The 16,010-nt window shown below is 40.4% G+C and overlaps 1 protein-coding gene across 1 annotated transcript in view; it reads left to right on the top strand.

The window, feature by feature from the left end:
* Nucleotides 1-16,010, top strand: part of LOC139391120 (tenomodulin-like) — a 124,699-nt gene that overhangs the window by 92,793 nt on the left and 15,896 nt on the right. Inside the window, exons 4-5 of the mRNA XM_071138660.1 lie at nt 6,722-6,862; nt 11,717-11,824. Coding sequence (XP_070994761.1) covers nt 6,722-6,862; nt 11,717-11,824 — 249 coding nt within the window. The remainder of the gene's footprint in view (nt 1-6,721; nt 6,863-11,716; nt 11,825-16,010) is intronic.

The raw sequence follows: 16,010 nt of genomic DNA, 5'->3' as shown, positions 1-16,010 counted from the left end.
GCTGTCCGGATAAGACAGTTTTTCTCTTGTGGATTTTATTCCTTGATTATTACTTATTTGTGTTTGAGGTAGACATGTTACATGTATGATTTGCAGTAAGTATGTTCAACCAACTATCACAAATCAAATCTTCATCAACACAAAGGAGACGTCAACAAAACAAAGGAGATGATCACCGCAGAGGGAGCACCCCCCTATCCACATCGAAGGGACAGCAATGTAGAACGTGGAAAGTTTTAAGTTCCTCGGCGTACACATCACAGACAAACTGAAATGGTCCACCCACACAGACAGTGTGGTGAAGAAGGCGCAACAGCACCTCTTCAACCTCAGGAGGCTGAAGAAATTTGGCTTGTCACCCAAAACCCTGACAAACCTTTACAGATGCACAATCAAAAGCATCCTGTCAGGCTGTTTCACGGGCTTGGTACGGCAACTGTACCGCCCTGAACCGCAAGGCTTTGCAGAGTGTGGTGCAGTCAGCACAACGTATAACCGAGAGCAAACTACATGCCCTCCATGACACCTACAGCACCCGATGTCACAGGAAGGCCAAAAAGATAACAACCAACCGAGCCACTGCCTGTTCACCCCGCTATCATCCAGAAGGCAAGGTCAGTACAGGTGCATCAAAGCTGAGACCGAGAGATTGAAAAACAGCTTCTATCTCAAGGCCATCAGACTGCTAAACAGCAATCACTAACTCAGAGAGGCTGCTGCCTGCATTGAGACCCAATCACTGAACACTTTAATAAATGGATAACTAGTCATTTTAACAATGCCACTTTAAATAATGCCACTTCAATAATGTTTGCATATCTTACATTACTCATATCACATGTACAGTTGAAGTCAGAAGTTTACATACACCTTAGCCAAATACATTTAAACTCAGTTTTTCACAATTCCTGACATTTAATCCAAGTAAAAATCCCCTGTTTTAGGTCAGTTAGGATCAGAATGTGAAATGAATGTGAAATGTCAGAATAATAGTAGAGAGAATGATTTATTTCAGATTTTATTTCTTTCATCACATTCCCAGTGTCAGAAGTTTACATACACTCAATTAGTATTTGGTAGCCTACACCTCCAATTGACTCAAATTACTTAAAGCCATGACATCATTTTCTGGAATTTTCCAAGCTGTTTAAAGGCACAGTCAATCTAGTGTATATAAACTTCTGACCCACTGGAATTGTGATACAGTGAATTATAAGTGAAATAATCTGTAAACAATTGTTGGAAAAATGACTTGTGTCATGCACAAAGTAGATGTCCTAACCAACTTGCCAAAACTATAGTTTGTTAAATTAACAAGAAATTTGTGGAGATGTTGAAAAATTAGTTTTAATGACTCCAACCTAAGTGTATGTAAACGTCCGACTTCAATTGTATTTACTGTATTTAATACCATCTACTGTACCTTGCCTATGCCGCTCGGCCATCGCTCATCCATATACTTATATGTACATATTCACATTCACCCCTTTTGATTTGTGTGTATTATATAGTTGTTGGGGAATTGTTAGATTACTTGTTAGATATTACGACACTGTCGGAACTAGAAGCACAAGCATTTCGCTACACTCGCATCAACATCTGCTAAACGATTATGTCACCAATAAAGTTAGATTTGACAATTTTCTCGTGTCCACCAGACGTTTAAAATAATAGTAGATACTAGTAGACCGGCGACGACGACCGCCGAGCGCCACCCGAACAAGAAGGGGAGTCACCTTCGGTAATATTCGTGACACTACCTTAAACGACATCCACGTCATCGGCGCCCAGGGAACAGGGTCAGAACGACAGATTCGATCCAGCAACCTTTCGGTTACTGGTCCAACGCTCCTACCCTGCCAGGCTACCTGCCGTCTATAAGGACTTATATTAAACATCTTACGAATGGAGTAAAGATGAATAAATTATTTAACTATTTACTAATACATTATAAATGCTTTATTGCGTGGAGCTAATTGCTACCCATTTTTTTGCTTGCCTGAAACTGACAAGACTAATTCATAAACTTTTTAAAATTGTTCCTTAAACTTAATTTCATTGTTTTGATAAGTTATATTTCTTATGCTTCATGGATTTTAGGTACGTTATTCAGAACAGTTTCAATTGTTAAAACAGCGTTGAATCTGAACCTTCAAATTAATTATATGGCATTTCTGAATAGCCAACCCGATCGAGTACTAATCATTATGACATTTCTTCAGGAGTTCTCAGGATGTACTGAACAGAACCTTTATAATATGAGAGCCCAACAGTCTTTGTACCTGCATTAGCTACACCTTGAACTAATGTCATCCCTGAATATTGGCCTCCCCCCCTACGTGAAGTCGCAGAGAAAGCTAATTAACTTTCACTATCATTACTTCCTTGCAACGTCTGGGTCTTTTGTGAGCCAGTCAGGCTTCGGTTGCCGAGCATGTACATCTGGAAGAATTGGTTTTTTAGTAATTGGTTGTAAAGGCTGAGCAGATAATAAAGTTACAAGTGAAGGCCACTCTCGGTTTCTCGTGAAGACACTCAATGGTGGCGAGGATGACAGATACTTGAATATCATCTTCACTCTTCATTTGGCTGCGTCTTACGATTTTAAAGTTTAGGGTTCCTTTCTGAGCCAAGGCCGTTGTGATCCATGTTAATGGTTATTTATATTGCAGAGCCATACTTGCTGTGATCTTCTGTTAAGAATTATATCCCATTAAATCATTATTGCTCCCCTATTCTAGAGCCTGGTAATAAGTGGGGCAGGTCATTTAAAATGTCAAAAGGATTATGTGTTAGTGACCATGTTATAGAGCTTTAACTAGTGTTACTGTAGTCACTAGACCATAGACCAACATATGAGCATCAGACAGGGACATTGTAGTCATAAACACCAGAAAGAAACTATATTTTTCACAGGGCTTGGGTTATTTTTGTTGATTGGGAATATTAATCTTAATTGATTTCATTGGCCACCTTCTTGAATTCATTAATCAACTCTCTCATTGGTACAGTATGGGGCGCTTTGATTCACCACCACCACAGACGAAGATGAACTCAGCAACATGTATTTCTCATTATAACACCACATTCGACATAAATATTAATAGCGTCGTTTTCAGCTTGTGGGCATGAATAATTTTTGTAGACAGGGAATTTTAACAGCCAGCCATGCATACCCATGAACAGTCCATAAGCAAGGTGTCGTGATAAACAACCAGTGCACCAAGTTACGGCCAAGTAAAAAAGAAAAATAATATCCAAGCCACGTATTCAAAGTGCCATTTATTCGACGTAGCAACTCACAGAGTACCTACTCTATGGATGTGCAAATCTTAATTTGAACTTGCGGTTTGTCAATAGCAATGTATCAACAATGACTCAGTGTTATCTCTGGTCGTGCTTATGAATACTTTGGCACTTTACAAATGTCAGCATGCCGGACGCCGTTCACTGCAGTGGTGTATTTCTTGCATTGGTCATGTGTTGTGTGTTACTTTGGACACGATGCTTTGAAGAATATGACAGAAATCAATGTGATTGCATCAAGTGTGTATTGGCCTCAAATCTTTGTACTACAGTATTTCTCTTTGGCTTATAACACCCTTGCCACCAATTTTAAAGGGGGGGGTGACGGTGTATTTAGCCTGGTTAAATGCTATTGAAAGGCTACAGGTATATGAAGCAGTAGCGGTGCATGGGTAAAATCCCTTTGGAAGCCAAGCCAGGGGAGGAAAAGCAATATTGCAACCTACAGTGGGGAGAACAAGTATTTGATACACTACCGATTTTGCAGGTTTTCTGTAATTTTTATCGTAGGTACACTTCAACTGTGAGAGACGGAATCTAAAACAAAAATCCAGAAAATCACATTGTATGATTTTGAAGTAATTAATTTGCATTTTATTGCATAACATAAGTATTTGATCACATACCAATCAGTAAGAATTCCGGCTCTCACAGACCTGTTAGTTTTTCTTTAAGAAGCCCTCCTGTTCTCCACTCATTACCTGTATTAACTGCACCTGTTTGAACTCGTTACCTGTATAAAAGACACCTGTCCACACACTCAATCAAGCAGACTCAAACCTCTCCACAATGGCCAAGACCAGAGAGCTGTGTAAGGACATCAGGAATAAAATTGTAGACCTGCACAAGGCTGGGCTACAGGACAATAGACAAGCAGCTTGGTGAGAAGGCAACAACTGTTGGCGCAATTATTAGAAAATGGAAGAAGTTCAAGATGATCACCCTCGGTCTGGGGCACCATGCAAGATCTCACCTCGTGGGGCATCAATGATCATGAGGAAGGTGAGGGATCAGCCCAGAACTACACGGCAGGACCTGGTCAATGACTTGAAGAGAGCTGGGACCACAGTCTCAAAGAAAACCATTAGTAACACACAACGCCGTCATGGTTTAAAATGTTCTGATAATTGTATTGTTTGCTCTATAACATATTAGTTCGTATGCCTTGCCACCGTGATATATAGGCCTAAGGCAGAGACAATAAGTAACAGAATAGTGGCAAAATAAATTCAGCCACGCCTTTGTTTCATCACAAAACCAGAGAGCAACATCTATCCACAAAGCACCTTGCATGTAACAAACTGTTACATGACCTACAGCATGGTCAATCAAGTTAATGTTTCCGAAATTTTCGGACTACTAAACAATTGTTGATTCAGAACACAGAGTTACCGCAAGTCTCATAAAAAACAGGAGCTGTCTCCACTATTCCAGCACCACTTCAACTTCAACGTTTCAACATCATCAAATCATCAAACCTACAATACATGACCAAAAGAATGTGGACACCTGCTAGTCAAACATCTCATTCAAAAATCATAGGCTTTCCACTAAATATTGGAACATTGCTGCAGGGACTTGCTTCCATTCAGCCACAAGAGCATTTGTGATGTTGAGTGATTAGGCCTGGCTCGCAGTTGGCATTCCAATTCATCCCAAAGGTGTTTGAGGTCAGGGCTCTGTGCAGGCCAGTCAAGTTCTTCAACACCAATCTCAACAAACTATTTCTGTATGGACCTCACTTTGTGCACGGTGGCATTGTCATGCTGAAACAGGAAAGGGTCTTCCCCAAACTGTTTCCACAAAGTTGGAAACACATAATTGTCTAGAATGTCATTGTATGCTAGAATTCCCTTCACTGGAACTGAGGAGCCTAGCCCGAACTATGAAAAACAGACCTAGACCATTATTCCTCCTCCACCAAACTTTACAGTTGGCACTATGTATTGGGGCAGGTAGCGTTCTCCTGGCTTAGCATTGCGTTTGGTGATATTAGGCTGCTCGGCCATGGAAACCCATTTCATGAAGCTCCCGACTAACAGTTCTTATGCTGACTTTGCTTCCAGAGGCAGTTGGGAACTTGGTGGTGAGTGTTGCAACTGATGACAGACAATTGTTACGCGCTGCAGCACTCGGTGGTTCCATTCTGTGAGCTTGTGTGGTCTACCACTTCGCGGCTGAGTCGTTGTTGCTCCTAGATGTTTACACTTCAAAATAACAGCACTTACAGTTGACCGGGGCAGCTCTAGCAGGGCAGAAACTTGATGAACTCGATTTGATACACCTGTCAGCAACGGGTGTCACTGAAATAGCTGAATCCACTAATTTGAAGGGGTGTCCACATAATTATGTATATATACTGTATGCTTAGTCTAATATAGTGACAAATAAAAGATACCAAAAACTATTTAGTCTAATCAACGTAAGCTAAATATGTGGCTGTCCGTGGTACTGATTTCTGTGTGTGTGTGTGTGCGAAAGTAGAAAAAACATGTTGACTCACCAATCCTATCCTCGTCTCTTTCATGTTGCCAAAACAGTGTAGGACTCTGTCATACAGTAGGCTATACACTTTTAGTTTTTGTTGTCCTGGCTATAATGCTTGCTCGCTAGCCTAACTTCCTTTCATGGGCAATGATGAGCCACTACATCTAGCTACATATTGAACTTCAGACCAGGGACACAAAGTATGAATTCATGGTTGGATCAGAATCACTGTTATAATCATTGCTAAGTATCGAGAATTAAGTAGAACCAGAAGTCCAAATCTCCATCTATGGCTAATTTAGGAAAGGGACAATTTTAGCAAGCTAGCTAGCCACTGGAGGACAACAAAATGAGATACAACAATTAAGTTTTTTTCTGTCAATGACGTTTGGCTTTTGTTGTGTTGTGATTGGTGTGAAGCCAAATCCAAACTGGCGCCAGGACCATTCACAGTTGAGCTCGCTCAGATCCTTTCAATGCTGATTGGCTATTATTTTACTGTTTTTATCAAAGGGAGGCCAAATGCTCGCTGGCTTCCCTTGCATTCAATGCTACGGCGGCAACAATATCATACTCTTTTTGATCAGACCGCATTAGATAGATGGGCTACACATAGAGACAGAGGGGCGCTGTTTTGCTCGCTCGCATGCTTTCTCCGTGAGATACATTCAGCCTCTTGCGAATTGAAGGAAAATTATGAAACACAGAGACGAAAGATAAATTATTTAGGTTTATATATCTTTATTGGTAAAGTTTTTGGGGAAGTCTGGCTTCCCTTGGCATCCATGAATACACGTCACTGATATTAAGCCTATTGAAAGGCTGTAGTTTTGAGCTATTCAGTTAAGTTGCCCCACCCTCATGTATTATTGGTTAAATGACCTGTCAGCTAGGCTGAGGAGGTTTGTGATTGGTCCTGTGTCTCCAGGTGTACAACCAACATTATCAGGCCGTGCTGGACGGCATGGAAACAGACAGCATCATGGAGATTGACCCCACCCACCGCATTGAGATCTTCAGGATGGGCAACGGTAGCAATGAGGTCCTCGAGGTCCACGACTTCAAACATGTAAGTATTGACAAAATACACATTACGTACAGTATACTTTATGCATACTTCATTTACCGTCTCTTTATTATTATTATTATAGTTTTTGTGCAGAATGATTGAATTTGTGTTTGAGCACTTTCGAAATTGTTCTTATATTGTGTAAAAGCATTTGTGTTCTCGTGAAATCATATCTTCTTCGACAAAACCCTGCACTCTCCTATTTTTTTATCTCTCTCACACAGAAAAAGCTGATGTGACAATGTGTGTCATAAATAATACAAAATATCATAACAAGAGCTTTCAATTCCCTCTCATACACAATCCCTTACCCAACGTGCACACATACACACAAAAAGTGCTTTCTAGAACCTAAAAGGGTTATTCGGCTGCATGTAGATTGTAGAACCCTCTTGAAAAGGGGTCTACATTGACCCCAAAAGGCCCAAAAGGGTTCTACCTGGAACCAAAAAGATTTATCCTATGGGAACAGCTGAAAAACGTTTTTGGAACACTTTTTTCTATATAAAACTAAATATCTAATAACAAGAGGTCTCAGTTACTTCTCATACTCACACGCAAGCACTTGCGCGCGCACACACACACACACACATACCGATAGCATGCATATTGCTGGTTCCTCCTCCATTCCATCCAGTCTGAATTATTGACTTCTGTCAGTGAAGCAAATTCACCAAGAAAATGTGTTCGATTCCGGGCACTGCCACGGGAGATGGCGAAACAAGTGAGCGAGCAGAATAATTCCAGCGCCATTGTGATTACAAAAGAAAAGAAGAGAGTGGAGGAAAACACAAACCTGATTATAAGTTATACTAAGTGTTAGCTGGGGGGGGGGGGGGGGGGGGGGGGGGGGGGGGGGGGGGTTGAATATACTTTTTAAAATAAAGGATGTTTCAAGTCATTACAAATTCAAAAGCCACCTTAAAAACTATCTCCGTCAAGCTCAAGGGCTGTGAATGAGGAATTGAAATGAGCAGGTAATGCCGCTTCTTTTGTTTTTAGGTTAATACAGGGAACATGCTGCAGGAAGAACCTAGGGAACAGGAAGTGGAGATAAGAATACCAGTAGAGACAGGACTGGCATTCAAGCATATTCAACAGTCTTTTGTATGAGAATAATTATGGTCCCATAGTGCAACTACCACCAACACATCTAATGTGTTTCAATGTAGCTCTTCTAAAAAATATATATATTGATGCAAAAGACAGCATCTATGTATTTTGAAGGTTACTCTCTTTTGTTAAAAATGATATCTGGAGCTAGAGTAAAGCTCTAAATCATTCCTATTACATAATCAATTACTTTCAAACCATATCAAAATAAGCAATAATACAATAATACATTTCAAATAATGATGTAGAATTAATTTTGGGGAAAACAGTATAGATGAGAGTAGGCCTACCTCAATTCCAGTTTTCCAGAACCTTGCGCTTGACATCAACACAAACTTGAGTTCTACAAATTGATTCAATCTAAGACACGGATCCCTTTTTATGTGAAGTCTTCCAGGTTACCTTTATGAGCAACACACAGTACCTCGTCATATCAATCCAGATTCTATACTGCAATTATCTGCTTTACATTTAGTCATGAAATAATCTATATTTTCCTTAAACTACATACTGTTTCTCAGATATTCCAATATCCAAAGATTACATTGTTTATTGTTTACGGCAAGCGACATTAATCCTAGGTTGTGTCCATTAGGCTCAAAACAGAGGGAAATGGACTAAAAGAGGAAGGCACTACCTTTAGTTGTCCAAAAACAAACAATCATTTATATTTTCCATTGTGAAATGTTTTTTTCCAGTTTTGTGCCTTAAATGTGCACGACCCTGAACACGACTGTGAATGAAAGGAAATCACAAACAGAGGTTCAGCGACTCAGAGATAATATTTCATGGCATGGGTTTAGGGCCCCCTTTAACAGGAGCTGAGGGGAGAGCGTGGAGTTGATAACTGATCATTTATTAAAGGTAGAATGAGCATCCATGTTTTTTTTCCTCAACACATTACCTGGGCTGACAAGATGCTAGATGCGGGAAGAGATGGTAATATAGAGCCCAAGTGACAATGAATCGTACAGCGTCCCCTAACCTTTCTCTGCAATGGCAATGCAATGAGCCCTCCAATCAAATCATTGTTCAGTTGGAAAGCTTAAAGCTATCAGTATACGTGTAGCATGTTTAATCAGGGGTGAATAGCGAGCCGGTATTCTGACATTATTTTATAAACCTTGCATCCTTTTCCCATTTATTATCCCCATAATGGTGTGTATTTTCTTTCTTTTCCGGTTGACCAACTCTGTTAATTATTGCATCACATCCCGAGATTGTCCTTTTCCTCTCTCTGTAGTGGTGCTCGCCATTACAGTGAAATAAACAGGGGCTCATCACAATAAAGTCAGGCGTAAACATTATACTTCTGTGTCGGCGACTGCTATTGTCGCGTTTTAAAGACAATTACAGACAAGAGGATTATGACAGGCTTCACATTGTGTCGTCGTGTGTGACCTCTAAAGACTAGTGGAATAGAACTTCTGTATTTCCAAGTTAACGCTCATTTAAAGACGTCAGAAAGGTGTTCGAGCTCTACGCCATGTCGATGTAATTCAATTACGATTGAATCGAGTCCATTTTCACGCCACCACTTATGTCACTTATGTACAATGTTAAGGCGAGCGTGGCCGGTGAAGATCCGGCACTCTATTCTCATATGCACATGACTCTGGTAGCCCTAGAGACGGCACGAGTTACAATCTCATATGCTTTCGTGGGCTTTCAGACTTATTCCGGCAGAACTACTTAGTCAAACAGATACTTGCACACAAAGATAATTAACAGATATGTCTGCTTTGTTGAAATAGGCTTTCTCCTGTCGTCGTCAAACTGAAAAGGCCCTGCATTCCACAAGTTGGGGGGGGGGGGTCATCAATGGAGCTGAAAAGACTGGCTCTTCACTAGGCTGCACAGATTAAGAGAGTGACAGGAACCTATGACTGACTAATTCAGCAGAGGCAGCCTCCATAGAAAAACTGGATGCACTCCAAATATCACCCTATGCCATATACAGTAACTTCAGAAAGTATTCACACCCCTTGAACTTTTCCACATTTTGTTGTGTTACAAAGTGGGATTAAAATGGACTTGCATGTATTTTTTGTGTGAACAGGGTACACAAAATATGAATCATAAATATGAATCATAAAACACTGATATATCTTGACTAGATAAGTGTTCAACCTCCGGAGTCAATACATGTTAGAATCACCTTTGGCAGCAATTACAGCTGTGTCTTTCTGGGTGCGTCTCTAAGAACTTTGCACATCTGGATTGTACAATATTTGCACATTTATTATTTTTTTAAATATTCAAGCTCTGTCAAGTTGGTTATGGATCATTGCTAGACAGCCATTTAAGTCTTGCCACAGATTTTCAAGCCGAGGCCACTCAGGAACATTCAATGTCGTCTTGGTAAGCAACTCCAGTGTATATTTGGCCTTGTCTTTGCCGATGACAAGCATAACCATAACATGATGCAGCCACCACCATGCTTGAAAATTTGAAGAGTGGTACTCACTGATGAATTGTGTTGGATTTGCCCCAAACCTAACATTTTGTAATCAGTACAAAAAGTTCATTGTTAATTTTGCAGTATTATTACTTTAGTTCCTTGTTGCAAACAGGATACATGTTTTGGAATATTTGTATTCTGTCAGGCTTCCTTCTTTCACTCTGTCATTTAGGATAGTATTGTGGAGTAACTACAATGTCGTTGAACCATCTTCAGTTTCCTCCTATTACAGCCATTAAACTCTGTAACTGTTTTAAAGTCACCATTGGTCTTATGGTGAAATCCTTAAGCGGTTTCCTACCTCTCTGGCAACTGAGTTAGGAAAGACGCCTGCGTCTTTGTAGTGACTGGGTGTATTGATACACCATCCAGAGTGTAATTAATAACTTCACCAAGCTCAAAGGGATATTAAATGCCTGCTTTTTTTATCCATCAAGCAATAGGTGACCTTCTTTGCGAGGCTTTGTAAGGTCCCTCAGTCACTGCTTGACTGAGGGACCTTGCAGATAATTGTATGTGTGGGGTACAAAAGATGAGGCAGTCATTCAAAAATCATGTTGAACACTATTATTGCACACAGTGAGTCAATTTAACTTATTATGTGTTATTATTATTAAGCACATGTTTTATAAATATTGCCATCAGAAAGGGGTTGAATATTTATTGACTCAAGACATTTCATTTTAATTAATGTTAAAAAAGAAATACAAACATAATTCCCATTTGATATTGTGGGGTATTGTGTGTTGGCTAGTGACACCTAATCTCAATTGAATCAATTCTAAATTCAGGCTGTATCACAACAACATGTGAAAAAAGTCAAGGGGTGTTAATGTTTTCTGAAGGCACTATCAAGGGAAAAGGGTGCCATTTGGGATGCAACTGCTGCTTCGCCCTAGGATATGTCGCTTGGCTTTCCTGCTTGAGATATCCTCTCTATCAAGTATTGTTTAGCCTGGATGAACCCCTCGTTTTTTACTCAATCTCTTCTAAAAGTGAGGCTTGTGTTGTAGGAGATAAATTGTCTGAATGTGCTGTAATCTAGAAGGAGGTAGAAAAAAGGTAGAAGGAGAAAAACAAAGAAAGAAACTCAAAAGGCACCCTCATTAGGTTCTAATATCTGTTAGTTATTAAGAGCTTAGGTTTTTCTTCAAGAGACTGAAGAAACATTTAGAAAAATGATATCGCCCCATCACCATGCTGTTCCACATCACAGACAAAATAATAAACGATACATATCAGAATTTTATATTATTCCATCTCTCTTTTTCCGCTCAAAGGGAATCACAGGTATCCGGTTCGCCAAACATCAGAGGTGTTACATCAAGACCCAGACCAGGGAGCTTCCCAAAGTGACAGAGGTGGCGACCTTGAACACAGAGATACCGGTACAGTATGAATATCTGCATCTCTCTGACTCAATATGTGTGTGTGTGTGGAGGAAAATATGTATTTTGCAGGGGTAGTAGGAATAAAACAGAGAAGAGGAGTCGGAGAGCTGCGCTCAAACACTCATCCTGACCTCCGCCCTCTCCCGCTGAAGTATAATCTCTGTCTCCAGCACACAGGAAACCGTCTGAAAGCTGCCCGCAAACCCACCAAACCCCCTTTGTGGATCACATCAAATGGTGTTTGCTGTCAATCTTGAACATTTGTAATCATACTCCTCCAAAGGCTTGACCAAAATAGCCTAAAGGGGTAAGTGTGAACGAGAACGTAAGAGAGGGATCTGAGGAAGAGGTATAAGCCATTAAAGGGTGCGTGCATTTCTTCGAGCGATTCATTTCACTTCTCCTGGCATAAGTGCCGTATATGAAGTTCGGCAGATGAATGCCTCACAAAATATTTTCAGCCTCTACCATCCTCCACTCTCATTTACATTTTACAGATGGCAATTACCAGCTACATCGTTAAAAAAAAAATGTTTTTAAATGTTGCTCCATCGTCTTGCCAAGTAAATCCCAGATATCCCTTTCTGACTTTAGGAACACAAGCTGTTTAGACGGAGAACCAGACTGCATCCCCTTCTCTGTCATCTTTTGAATGTCTGGTCCCTGTTTACAGATAGTAATTGTCCAGCCTGCACCATATTCCCTTTCGTTGTTGTCTTCTTTTGCACATTGTGAAACCTAATTCAACTTCTGTGGAATCAATTAGATAGGGGCGTTGGCTGTGGTAAGGAGTAGAGACTGGGAAGAGAGAGGAAGAAGAGGGGCTCCCAAGGATAGTGAAAGATACTTGGTATGTGATTAGAGCAAGGATGCACACACGCTTAATCTCACACACACATGAGCGTGCAGACACACTTATGCTCACACACTGTGTTAGCTCACAATCACACTGGATTAGTCAAGAACAAGTCCCCATAATAATATTATACTGGTACATAGCCTTTCTACTGTGGAAATGTCAAGTTATGACACCCTACAGTACTGTGTATATGACACCCTTAAGTACACTGTGCAGTGCAATTCTCAATCCAATTATGTGTTCATGGACTTGTTATCTATTAACCTGTTGCGACGACCAAACCCGGATCCGGGATTCTATTTATAGACCTAAGCTCATTACCATAACGCAACGTTAACTATTCATGAAAATCGCAAATGAAATGAAATAAATATGCTAGCTCTCAAGCTTAGCCTTTTGTTAACAACACTGTCATCTCAGATTTTCAAAATATGCTTTTCAACCATAGGAAAACAATCATTTGTGTAACAGTAGCTAGCTAGCGTAGCATTTAGCGTTAGCATTAGCGTTAGCATTTAGCAGGCAACTATCACAAAAACAAGTAAAGCCTTCAAATAAAATAACTTACCTTTGAAGAACTTCTGATGTTTTCAATGAGGAGACTCTCAGTTAGATAGCAGATGCTCCGTTTTTCCAAAAAGATTCTTTGTGTATTAGAAATAGCTCCGTTTTGTACATCACATTTGGCTACCAAAAAAAAAAAAAAAAAAAAAAAAAAAAAACGAAAATTCAGCCCTCAAAACGCGAACTTTTTTCCAAATTAACTCCATAATATCGACTGAAACATGGCAAACGTGGTTTAGAATCAATCCTCAAGGTGTTTTTCCACATATCTCTTCAATGATATATCCTTCGTGGAAGCCTGGTTTCTCCTTGCTCTCAAATGGAAAAATAATTGCACCTGGCTTTACGCTCCAATTTCGAAGCAGGGACACCAGGCGGACACTTGGAAAATGTAGTCTCTTATGGTCAATCTTCCAATGATATGCCTACAAATACGTCACAATGCTGCTAACACTTTGGGGGAACGAGAGAAAGTGTAGGCTCATTCCTTGCGCAATCACAGCCATATAAGGAGACAATGGAAAACAGAGCTTCAGAAATTCTGATCATTTCCTGGTTGATGCATCATCTTGGTTTCGCCTGTAGAATGAGTTCTGGGGCACTTACAGACAATATCTTTGCAGATTCTGAAACTTCAGAGTGTTTTCTTTCAAAAACTGTCAAGAATATGCATAGTCGAGCATCTTTTCGTGACAAAATATCGCGCTTAAAACGGGAACGTTTTTTATCCAAAAATGAAATAGCGCCCCTAGAGATCAAAGAGGTTAACACATTGTATATCTTATCAATGTATTTAGTCATCATTTACTCATATTAACTACTAAATTAGCTCATACTAATTCATATACAGTTGAAGTCGGAAGTTTACATACACATAGGTTGGAGTCATTAAAACTTGTTTTTCAACCACTCCACAAATTTATTGACAACAAACAATAGTTTTGGTAAGTCGTTCAGGACATCTACTTTGTGTATGACAGAATAATTTTTCCAACAATTGTTTACAGACAGATTATTTCACTTGTAATTCACTGTATCACAATTCCAGTGGGTCAGAAGTTTACATACACTAAATTGACTGTGCGTTTAAACAGCTTGGAAAATTCCAGAAAATGATGTCATGGCTTTAGAAATTCTGATAAGCTTATTTATATCATTTGAGGTATTTCAAGGCCTACCTTCAAACTCAGTGCCTCTTTGCTTGACATCATGGGAAAATCAAAAGAAATCAGTCAAGACATCAGAAAAAAAATTGTAGACGTCCACAAGTCTGGTTCATCCTTGGGAGCAATTGCCAAATGCCTGAAGGTACTACGTTCATCTGTACAAACAATAGTACACAAGCATAAACACCATGGGACCACGCAGCCATCATACTGCTCAGGAAGGAGACGCGTTCTGTCTCCTAGAGATGAACGTACTTTGGTGTGAAAAGTGCAAATAAATTCCAGAACAACAGCAAAGGACCTTGTGAAGATGCTGGAGGAAACAGGTACAAAGTATCTATATCCAAAGTAAAACAGGTCCTATATCATCAGAACCTGAAAGGAAGCTCAGCAAGGAAGAAGCCACTGCTCCAAAACCGCCATAATAAAGTCAGACTACGATTTGCAACTGCACATGGAGAAATGTCCTCTGGTCTGATGAAACAAATATACAACTGTTTGGCCATAATGACCATCGTTAATGTTTGGAGGAAAAAGGGGGAGGCTTGCAAGAAAAAATTTATAAAAACAATATGGGGATGAAGTAGGTAGATTGGGTGGGATATTTACAGAGTGAGCTGAGATAAGGTGGGGCTTTACCAAGCATAGACTCATAGATGACCTGGAGCCAGTGGGTTTGGCGACGAATATGTAGCGAGTGCCAGTCGACTAGAGCATACAGGTCGCAGTGGTGGGTGGTATAAGGGGCTTTGGTGACAAAACGGATGGCACTGTGATAGACTGCATCCAGTTTGCTGAGTAGAGTATTGGAAGCTATTTTGTAAATGACATCGCCGAAGTCGAGGATTGGTAGGATAGTCAGTTTTATGGAGGGCATGTTTAGCGGCGTGAGTGAAGGAGGCTTTGTTGCGAAATAGGAAGTTGATTCTAGATTTAATTTTGGATTGGAGATGTTTAGTATGAGTCTGGAAGGAGAGTTTAAAGTCCAGCCAGACACTTAGGTATTTGTAGTTATCCAAATATTCTAAGTCAGAACCGTCCAGAGTAGTGATGCTAGTCGGGCGGGCGGGTGCGGGCAGCGAACGGTTGAAAAGCATGCATTTGGTTTTACTAGTGTCTAAGAGCAGTTGGAGGCCAGGGAAGGGGTGTTGTATGGCATTGAAGCTCGTTTGGAGGTTAGTTAACAGTGTCCAAAGAAGGGCCAGATGTATACAGAATGGTGTCGTCTGCGTAGAGGTGGATCAGGGAATCACTCGCAGCAAGAACGACATCGTTGATATATACAGAGAAAAGAGTCGGCCCAAGAATTGAACCCTGTGGTACCCCCAAAGAGACTGCCAGAGGTCCGGGCAACAGGCCCTCCGATTTGACACACTGAACTCTGTCTGAGAAGTAGTTGGTGAACCAGGCGAGGCAGTCATTTGAGAAATGTTACCACCGTGTGAACCACAGAATGGTTAATTAAAAACAAAACAGCTTATGCTACTGCTCAGCTCATCCAAGCTGTGGGCTATGTGAATGTGGGCTCAGTGGTGGACGTCTGGGGCCTCAGATTATCAGAGGTGAGGTGAAAACAATGTAGCCAGTGAGGGAT

Source organism: Oncorhynchus clarkii, chromosome 31, assembly GCF_045791955.1.
Source record: "Oncorhynchus clarkii lewisi isolate Uvic-CL-2024 chromosome 31, UVic_Ocla_1.0, whole genome shotgun sequence".
Classification (NCBI taxonomy): Eukaryota; Metazoa; Chordata; class Actinopteri; order Salmoniformes; family Salmonidae; genus Oncorhynchus; species Oncorhynchus clarkii.
The sequence above is the reverse complement of the archived record's forward strand: the minus strand, read 5'-3'. Positions and strand labels throughout refer to the sequence as shown.